This window comes from Gymnodraco acuticeps, unplaced genomic scaffold, assembly GCF_902827175.1.
Source record: "Gymnodraco acuticeps unplaced genomic scaffold, fGymAcu1.1, whole genome shotgun sequence".
In the NCBI taxonomy this organism is placed as follows: Eukaryota; Metazoa; Chordata; class Actinopteri; order Perciformes; family Bathydraconidae; genus Gymnodraco; species Gymnodraco acuticeps.
The window spans coordinates 1,419,574-1,430,538 of NW_022990692.1; the positions used below are offsets into that span (position 1 = coordinate 1,419,574).

Below are 10,965 nucleotides of genomic sequence, written 5' to 3' on the forward strand. Positions count from 1 at the left end.
CTCATTAATCATTCACGTGTTAAGCTCTATACTGTATTGTCTTCAAAACTCAAAGACATTACCTCTCATCTGATATATGTCTAAACATACCTTATGTCCTCTCTGTCTGTCCAATGCATTATGGGTATTAAATATTTGTTAGTGAGAAAATATCGAATCACCACTTTTTTAGGTCGCACTGTCTTTAATAATAATAATCATAATAATACATTTTATTGTATAGCACTTTTCATGCACAAAGCAGCCCAAAGTGCTTTACATAAAAACATAACAACAATATTAAAACATTGCCCCCCTAACACTGACCAGTGGGACCCAGTCTGCCCATCATGCGCCTTGGTGACCGGACATCTCCTTCATAAAACAAATAAAAGGGGGAGTGGGCAGTTTGATGTGTGTAGAGGTGTGTGTGTGTGTGGTGTGTGTGTGTGTGTGTGTGTGGTGTGTGGTGTGTGTGTGTGTGTGTGTGGTGGTGTGTGTGTGTGTGTGTGTGTGGTGTGTGTGTGAGGTGTGTGTGTGTGTGTGTGTAGAGGTGTGTGTGGTTAAAACGTAATAGCCTGCGGTCACTTTTGCTGTTCGAATTACGGTAAACACAGTGTAGGCGGTGCGTAAAAGCTCCCCCCCCCCGTTTTTTTTTTTACATGTCCCTTTAGGGGCTCCGTACTAAAACAAATACTCTAAATGAAAACAACTACTGAAACAAAGGACTGTAACTTAAATGTACTAAACAAATACCTTTACAAAAACAAATACCAATTACTTTATTTTATGTTTATTTTACACAATTACTTTGAATACTGTCTTTGTCTTTTTAGCCCGCTTTTATTGTTCCCCTCTCATGAAATAACTAGCCTGGCCCTCCCAGTTAAATTGGTCTAAACCGCCACTGACTAGGTCTAACTTGTCCTTTTCCTGCACCTCCCCTCTTCTCTCTCCCCCTGTCCAACAGTCTAAACTCCCCCCTGCCTCCCCCCTCTCCCCCCTGTCCTACCCTCACTGTCTGCAGGCTCCCTCGCAGAGGCTGGAGCAGTACTGCGAGGCCCTGGAGGAGCTGGGAGGGATAAACCCCGCCTCCGACTCCGCCCTCTCCATCCTGAGACACGCCCAGCGGCACGGCGAGGACCTGAGGGCCAGCGACCTCATCGTGGGATGTCCGGTGAGAGCGCCTGTCCCAGATTGTGAATCAAGTCCCAGTTTTAGTTTTCTCAGAGGGAAAAACTAACTTATCTAGATGAGGTCAGGCAGTTGTAAAAAGACGGAATTCAAATCGCTCCTAGACTCCAATGTTTACAGATTTTTGTTTATTAAAAAGGAGAATTCCAAAAACATGTTTGACTGTTTAGGAATTCAAAATATCACAAATATTCTTAATCAAAATGCACTTCAAACTAATCTTCTGGTCTCCAAAGAAGCATTTATTTTTCAAATGTTTGCTGCTACTTCAAGACGTTGTGTTTGCTTATTTTTGTTTTACTTCAAGCTATGAAAGTAACCAAAAACGCAAATGGAGAAATCAGCCAATAAAGTGGAGTAAAAGACTAATCACTACGGAGACACTTTGGTACCACTCTTACAGTAATTACCGATTTCAAAACACAAACAAACAGCTTTAACCTTCATCAAAAAGTCAGAACACACCACATCCACTTGCCCCATATTGTGCTACTCTGACACAGCAGTATCATTCAGAGCTAGTCGTGACAAACGTTTGACTCCCACGCGCACACACACACACACACACACATAAACACACACACTCACACAACTATCCTCTCCTCCCCTTTTCGAGCGAGGGGAGATTACAGCAGCACAAACACTCCCATTAAGCTACTTCAAATCGCTCTCCAAGTGAAAATACCGTAAGTGCAGGTGTGTGTATGTGGGTGCTCATTACGTGTGTGAAGCATCACACACACACATATCTACAGGTTTAAAATATGTGTGTGACCGGTTGCTTCTAAATGATCAGTCATTTTTATTTAATCTGTGGATGAAGTTGAGAAAACGCTGTTCTGTCTATTTGCGTCCTTGCTACACTTGGGTCGAGTCCTCGAGGAGCGTTACATACGATTTGACTTTTATCAACCTCCTGGTAGGATTTGCAACAACATGTCAAAGTCCTGTAACCCTGTCATCGACTTGAACAATAAAGTCACATTTTGAACAAAAGACGTGAGTCAGCTGGCCAATCACAGCAGAGATCCAACAGACAGAAGCATCCCTGTGAAGGGGGAATGCAGCATGTCACCACGCAAGGCACTGTAATTATAATACCGCTTTGTCCTATTCTTTATTTTCTGGAGAATAAGGCTTTTCAGTGTGTGCAGCCGAAATGTCTCGCAACTGTAAATGAAAAATGTGAGTAGGTGAATGAGAAATGTGCTTGGGAACTGAGAGAAAGAGTGTTATTAAAGCCTAAAGATGAAATAACCTCAGGTAATAAAAATGTCAAAAACGTTTGTGCTACTGAGCAATAAACATGGCTCTTTCAAATGTTCAGAAAACTCTGCAATTTTTTTTACAAGCTGTTCCTTTTAAGACACCAGTTATTCATTTGCATTTTTTCAACATTATTTCTTCAATTAAATAAAAGTGGATGAGGGAAAAGTGAACTATTAAAACCCCCTGACACGTTTAAACATAATTCAAAGCTAAATGGCCTCTTAAGATATCAATTAAGATGGTATCTTTGCAGATTAAAGCCCTTGGTCTGGGCCTGGGCCTCGGGCCAAGATAAGTGCATCAACGTGACAGTGTGTGTGTGGTGTGTGTTCAGATTCCGGTGACGAGCGCGGCGATTTGGTGCGGCAGGGCGAGCTGACGGTGTGCGGGGGGGCTCGGAGGAAGCGTACTGGCGTGAGGAACGTCTTCCTCTACCAGCATGTCGTCATCTTCACCAAACAGAAGAGCGCCGGGCCGGGACGCACCGCCTTCAGCTGCAAGCACAGCATCAAGGTACACACACACACACACACACACACACAACCACACACACACACACACACACACACACACACACACACACACACACACACACACCACACACACACACACACACACACACACACACACACACCACACACACACACACACACACATAAACACATCTCTCACACACACACACATATATAAACTCACCTCTCACACAAACACTACACACACACAGATATAAATACACCTCACAGATACCTCACACACTCACAGATATAAACACACACACAGATATAAACACACCTCACACACACAAACAGATATATAAACACACACACAGACACCTCACACACACACAAACAGAGATATAAACACACCTCACACACACCAGATATACAGTAAACACACCTCACACACATATATATAACACACACACCACACACACACACACACACACACACACCACCAACACACACACACACTGTTGCTCACTTCTCTTTCCCCTCATTGATTTTCAACCTCAAAAAATGCTTTTCTTTAATTGTCATTATCTCTTGAGCGCTGCATTTGAAGACATCTGAGAACAAATCTAATTTCTGTACATATTATATTTAAAGTCCAATTTCACTTGTTTCTGCTTTAAATGTCACTTTTTCAGTCTATTTTATCGGCGAAATGTTCCGTCATTGCCTCTATTTTTCTTCTCGACTTTACATTGTTTACGCTTGAGATGTGTGTGATGTGTTCTGTTCCTATGTTGACCTTACATGTCTGCCTCATGTTGTTATTGTATTCATGTTTGTGTGGTCTTAATTTGAACTTGTGTTCTTCTTGTGACGCACTTTGTGAATTCTATTTCTGTGAAAGTTGCTATACTAAATAAACGTATTCTTATTATTACTGTATCACATGTTCCTCCTCTCCCTGCAGACCGGTGAGATGGGTCTGACTCAGAGCGTGGGGGGGGACGGGCTGAAGTTTGAAGTGTGGGTGCGTCAGGCCCCTCGAACCAAAGACTGCATCACGCTGCAGGCCAAGGACAGGGAAGCAAAAGTGGCCTGGACTCAAGACATCGCCCACCTGCTGTGGACTCACGCCATCAACAACACAGGTAGAGCCTGACCTCTGACCTCAGAGGGCTCAGCTATAGGCTCTCAGACCTTTTTAATAAAACGTAATCCACCCATATGGATATTTCAGATTCATATCTGATTGAAACAAATTCACAAATGTCTGAGGGATGTAAACTGCAACTTGACTGGTTGAGTCAAACAACTGCAAGGATATTCTTTTCAAGGTTCAAGCCTTTTATTGTCATTCGAACATAGCTACAGTGTTACGTCAAGGTCCCAGGCTCCTCCAACAGTGCAACACAATAAAACAGATAGAATAGTGCAAGGATATGATTCTTGCAGAACATTATTTGAGTCTGAGGTTTACCTGGGTTCGTAAAAATGTGTTTGACAGTAGCCTGTAAATGTTAAATACAAGTGGCTTCTCCTCTGGCCAGGTTAAAGACAATCTGAATCTAGATGTGCTTCTAGAGGGAGGTTTTCGCGCAGTGGGTTGGTCATCAGATCAAGGGGCGTTGGTGAACTCTAGTTTGAATCCCGCCTCGGCCGCCACTGCGTCAGGCCGTTGTGTCCTTGGGCAAGACACTTCACCCGCATTTGCTCCTGTGGGTAATGTCCGCAGTAATGTGTACCTGTAAAAGTGCTCTAATAAAAAATATAATGCATTATTATTATTATTATTAGAGCAGATACAAATTAAACAAAAAAATCTGCACCAGTCAAAGCTGCGACCTATCAAGTGCTTTATCTCCCTCCCGTATCCATAAAGAGACATTTTAAGCGGCATTGTTGCCACGTACACAAACAATAATTAATAGATGTCTTCATGTTATCTAAAAAATATTCAAATATTCTGTCCCAATACTGTAGTGATTTCTCCAAAAATGGTGCAGTTTTGAGTTACAAAAAGACCCTTTTTTCTATGATTTCTTCCCCCAGAGTTGTGTCTGAAGGAGTCGCTCTGCATGGGGATTTCCAGTAAGCTGCTGCTGGACGCGACAGGAACTCCTGGATCTGAACTGGACTCTATCTACAGTCTCAATGACAGAGGTAGGACAGAAGGGAAACATCTGTAACACGTTTACCTCATTCATACCAACTTAACTCCGGTTCAAGCTCCGTGCTAGAGCTTTTCAGGTTCAGAACCGGTTCTTCGGTTTAGCTCCGGCTCTTTCCACGCCGCCCAGAGTCCGACTGGTGCTGCGTCATCGTTTGCGTCATGACGTAACCGTTTGCGTGCCTGCTTCATAAAGCCAAACCGCGCGGAAACCCCTCACAGCTCACACCGACAACAACAACAATGGCCGATTGTGTTGAAGCGCTACTAGTTTTGGTTTCGCTCTGTCGAAACGAAATGGGACGACTTTACTACCAACTTTACAGTCGTTACATGCTACATTCAAAACTGCTTTACAATCTTAATCATCAACTTCAACGACGATTCCGATTCCCCCTGCCTCCGCCTCGACGTAAGCGTGATGTATGCGGTGCTTTTGCTCTAGCCGGAAAAAAATATGGTGCTTGAAACAAATCGGATTCCGGAGCTAATACCTCATTCACACCAACGCAACTCCGGTTCAAGCTCCGTGCTAGAGCTTTTCAGGTTCAGAACCGGTTCTTCGGTTTAGCTCCGGCTCTTTTCACACCGCCCAGAGTCCGACTGGTGCTGCGTCATTGCGTCATCGTTTGCGCATGACGTAACCGTTTGCGTGCCTGCTTCATAAAGCCAAACCACGCGGAAATCCCTCACAGCTCACACCGACAACAACAACAATGGCCGATTGTGCTCCAGCTTCCTCTGTATCTCTTCGGAAGACCAGATTCCCAGTAGGTAGCTGGTCTCTACAGTGGACCACTGCTGCTTGTTACGTTTCTCCATCGTTGTGCAAACTGGATAAAACGGGGCTTTTTGTTGTTGTTCAGGAGTTGATCTGTCTCTGCCCCCGCCTCGACATAAGCGTGACGTATGGTGCTTTTGATCTGGCCGGACAATTCTTTGGTGCTTGAAACGAACCGGATTCCGGAGCTAAGAGGCGCTGCGGTGTGAAGAGGAAAACCCGGTGCTTTTCAAGCTCCAGCTCCGAACCGGCCCTGAAACACCGTTGGTGGGAATGAGGTATTATACAGATGCAGTGCGGGAAACTACAGGTAGAAAAAGCACTGTGTACATAGGGAGTGGGAAAAGAAAGGATTTGCATGTAAACTGACCTGGTATCTATAGGTATATCGCTAAATAACGTAATCTTACAGAGGATGTGATCATGTTTGGGGAAAGGTTAGTTTAGTGTCTTCTTTTAATTTCAAACGGTGTCTTCAGGAAGTGTGTCAGTCCAGATCAGATTACCGGACTGTTCAATTTGCTCTGAGCCGCGAGTGATGGCCAAGAGATTACCGACAGGAAACTAAACGGTGCGTGTGTTGTTTCTTCCCATGTGACAAAGTAATAACGTGCTACATGTTTTATTTTCAATCTGGCTCCCCCGAGCTATTCTATGAATTTTTTATAGTTGCCTCGCGCTGAGACATTTTGAAGAGCTCTGACGTGCCTGCAGAGAATATGTAACGCAGTTCAAAAGCACCTTTTACTTCTCATGTGATCAAATCCCCTCACAGCGGTCAGCCTCAGAGCTGTGGCTTTGTCCTGATTACCTCACATAATAGACTCATATACAAGTACACTTAACTTCAAGCATCAAAATGGAAATTATAAAACAGAACGGCTGCAATTTACTCTTATTTTCATAATCAATCAATCCGGCACATACTTTCCAGATGAATCAATTAATCATCTGGTCTCTAAAGCGTTAGACAATAGTGAGAACATGTCATGACAGATTCTCAAATTCTAAGTAGAGGGCTTTTAATGTCTTGTTCTCTCAGATTAACAAGATATATTAAAGAGAATAGAACTGCATTTTATGACATTTTTGCTAAATAGTTGGCGATTATTCTTCTGTCAATTGGCTTATCGGATGGTTAACCAGCTCTTTGAAGTAGCATACAACTATGACATTCAAATTATGTAGGGTGCATACCAAACATAGTACTTACTTTAACATTGAATCCCTTTTTCATCTAAAAATGTGGGCTACTTTAATGTTAATGTAATTTATTGTCTTTTATTGTAATTGTAGTAATGTGTTTTTATTACATGTACTGTACAGCACTTTGGCTCGACCAAAAATCGCTTTTAAATGTGCTTTATCAATAAAACTTTGATTTTGATTTGATTTGAATGTCAAAGGATTGTAACCATGTTCCACCAAGTGTCCACATATTCTTACATGATCCGATTAACTACAATGCAGTCTGATCACAAAAGTCCTCAAACACATTATGTATAATATGTGTCATATGTTCAGGCAGCAACATAAATGGTGAGTGGAAAATATATGAAAGTCTATGAAAAAAAAACGAGTTTGAGATGCTAAAAACTAACATTTGTCTTGCTCTTACTTATTTATGAACAGAATCAGCTCTCCCCACCTACACCTCCACAACAGCTCCCTTCTGAATACACACATTATAGTCAAACACGACATGAAAAAACAAGGAAATGACTGAAAGAACCACCAGAGGCCGGTTATAGAAAACCTCTCATGAAACACACATCACATGTTGATGCTATACGATCACTGGCCCGCCCACAAATGGAAATAAAAGCACACAAGAGGAAACGTAATTCCTCAGATTCCAGACCCACCACCCAGTGAGGCCTGCTGGAGCCAAAGTGATTCCCCATACATGGCTGGGTGCAGTGCACATAGTGCTCACCAGGTGTCTCATTGAGAGCAGCAGCTCAGGGTTTCAATGCATGAATTGTCCTCTGGGACAGAGCGGCGGCGTGTTAGAAATTCATTGAACAGGATGAGAGAAATGCCTCCTCTCTCTGACTCCTCGCCCTTTGTCTCTCCTCACACCACCCAGTTCTCCTTTCCAGAAAACATTATCATGCCGTCATTTTGGATTTCTAAGATTATTAAAGTGCATACACACAATGCTTTTGCAAATGGGGAAGAATCCTCACGTGGAAGTGATGCTAGAATGCAGGATGGTTTCAGTGTTTGACATTTGACTCACTACTTAGAGCAAATAAGGCTTCAAAACACATATTTTAAGTGTAAAACAACTGCTAGATGTTCTGATTGTTGGTGCTTTCTGTTAACCTTTAACCACCTTTCTCTCACACAGTCCACAGTAGCTGCTCAGACTCCTCCTCTGTGGGCAGTCAGAAGGAGGGGGGGTCCCCGGCGTCTGGAGGGACCCCAGGAGAAGCTCCGGATCAACAAGTTGCTCCCAGGTGGGATTACATTTCACCATTCAGTCGTTCTAGGGTGCATGAAAACATGTACACTTGCAGAAATGCCTCAGCATAGCTTTGTGAGGAATGTTTAGGTTTTTTTCTCTAAATATTTGAAGGTTTTCCATGAAACCTTTTTTGTTTCCCTAAAAAAAATAAACTCCCTTATATGACTTTCTGATGGCCTGGGAACTATCTTGAGATGATGATCATGGTGAAAGGCGAGCCTTGAGAATGCAAATGAGAGCAGCATTCTTTGAAACCATGCACTGGTTGTCACTAGTATCGACTCTGTCAGCCAACTCACATATAATGGATTATTATGTGAGTGTGGAATATGTAAAGGGGTGATATTTGGCATCAGAAGTTGGATTTTGATGCCTCTAACTACAGGTTGATGTCAGGGTAGAGCGGTGTGAAAGACAGCATTTTGCCAAGTAGACTTAAAACAAGCATGATTAGAAAGTTGATGAGACTGAGTGGGAGTACACAACATAAACAATAACTTTCATTGGATTAGCAGGAGCACTGGAGTGTTTATCTTATTCCTGCGCTGTGTTCCAATTAAGTTGAACCTTTTTAAAAAGACCCGAAAACTTGAAATAGGGATAATTTCAACAGAAATGTTAACAGGTCTTCCAAGTTACATCTTGAAAGTTCTTTAATTCTGTATAAGAAGCTTCACATAACAAAGTGAAATACTTGATTTGATCAAAACCTACACAGAATATGCAATAAGAAATGCATTCTGCTTCATGTTTGTGTGCACCCAGTGCCTTAGAAGTGATAGTGTTGAAAGGGGGAGACAGAGGGAATGACAGGAGGTCAATGGTACCTATAGGGGCCGAGCTCCATGTGCCACCAGCTCCTGCATTATGCTTATTTGACGTGTGTAAAATCCATATTTGTACTCTATAAAAACAGCTAACAAGAAGCCTAAACTATGCCTAACGAGTCCACCTATATTCCACCTTAAAGAAACTATGACGGAAGAGGTCAAAACAACACACAACATTTTCCAAAGTTGAAATATGTGCTTTCATAGTTTCATGATCTGGGGCAGTTCATCTTTCAGCGATTTCATCCATTTAATGTGGAAACTCTGCCTGCTTGTATGTGTTTCTCTTGGTAAACATGTGAAAGGTATGGTCCTATAGCAGCGCACAAGCCAACCACTAAGCACAGGGTTAGGGCTGTGAATCCGACTATTTGCCATCTCTCTTTCTTATTTCCTTTCACTTCACTTTAACTTCTGTCTAATGAAGGGATGAATAGCAGAGAGGAACAGACAAGGGACCTTGCAATCAGAAATCATTGAAATGTGTCTCTTTTTAATCAGTCATTTGTGCATTCAAAAGCTCATTTGGGTTTGAGTCATTTTTGCTCTTCTCTAATGTATTGTGTATTATACAAAAGAGAATATTTTCATCGAGCAAAATGAACAACTTAAACGTAGTTGCTGTTGAATTGCAGCCATTTGAATGTAACGTATGTTTGAGATTAGTGGAGGTGTTACGCTACGGTTTCAGTTTAACAGTGAGGTTATTTATATATAAAAGGGTTCTTTAAGCAGCAAAGGAATTAGGTGAGCATGCATCATCTCAGTTGTAAGGAAACAACGATACCTGCCTGCCATTTCCATAGCAGTTTAAATGAATGTGCACTGTTCACACACACACACACACACACACACACACACACACACACACTCAAATCTCTTTATCTAGCAAACAGAATATGACAGATTGGCAAACAGACTGTGCTGGGAACAGATTGAACAGACGGACACACGCAGCCCAAACAGATAGGGCAAACACACAGACAGCGATACACACATATTCAACAACAGAGGGAGGATTGCCGCTTTAGCTTTGGCACGCACACACACTTTAGCGCAGAATAAAAAATGTGACTCTTTCTGTTTTTCTTTATTCCTCCTCAGAGCCACTCTCCCTCTACAGCTGTGTAACTGTCATCTCAATAAGAGTAAGTTTTATTTCTTTCATCTTTCCTCTTGATGTTGTTGCTGCTCATATCACCGTCACTCACTTTCAGATTTTACAACTTTTACTGATTTTTACTTTACTAAGAGAAATCAGAAACTTAGTATCTTGGAGAATGCTTAAAGTGACAGTTACATTACATTGCATTTAGCTGACGCTTTTATCCAAAGCGACTTACAATAAGTGCGTTCGACCAACAAAATACAAACTTGAAGAAAACAGAATCATATAAGTACATCAGGTTTCATAGAGCTAAAACATTTCAAGTGCTACTCAACTGGCTTTAGGTAAGCCAGTCCTTTATTAGTATATAAGTGCTTCGTTAATAGTTCTATCGCTCGAAGTGGAGTCGAAAGAGATGAGTTTTCAGTCTGCCCCGGAAGATGTGTAAGCTATCTGCCGTCCTGATGTCAATGGGGAGCTCATTCCACCATTTTGGAGCCAGGATAGCAAACCCACGTGTTTTTGCTGATGGGAACTTGGGTCCCCTTCGCAGCGAGGGTGCAGCGAGCAGTTCTTGCCAAAATCCGAAACACAACATGTTCCGCTTATCTGTAGTGGTATTTAGCAATCTGGACTGTTTACGTTTGGATATAGTGGCTGTATAGATGTAAGCCTTATCGCTAATATAATGGAACTAGATGCCACTCGACTTGTG

At 42.2% G+C, this 10,965-nt stretch overlaps 1 protein-coding gene across 1 annotated transcript in view; it reads left to right on the forward strand.

The window, feature by feature from the left end:
- Positions 1-10,965, forward strand: part of arhgef40 (Rho guanine nucleotide exchange factor (GEF) 40) — a 39,171-nt gene that overhangs the window by 25,134 nt on the left and 3,072 nt on the right. Inside the window, 7 exon segments of the mRNA XM_034230392.1 lie at positions 950-1,168; positions 2,791-2,955; positions 3,862-4,042; positions 4,944-5,054; positions 8,196-8,261; positions 8,264-8,304; positions 10,247-10,290. Coding sequence (XP_034086283.1) covers positions 950-1,168; positions 2,791-2,955; positions 3,862-4,042; positions 4,944-5,054; positions 8,196-8,261; positions 8,264-8,304; positions 10,247-10,273 — 810 coding nt within the window. The 3' untranslated portion in view covers positions 10,274-10,290.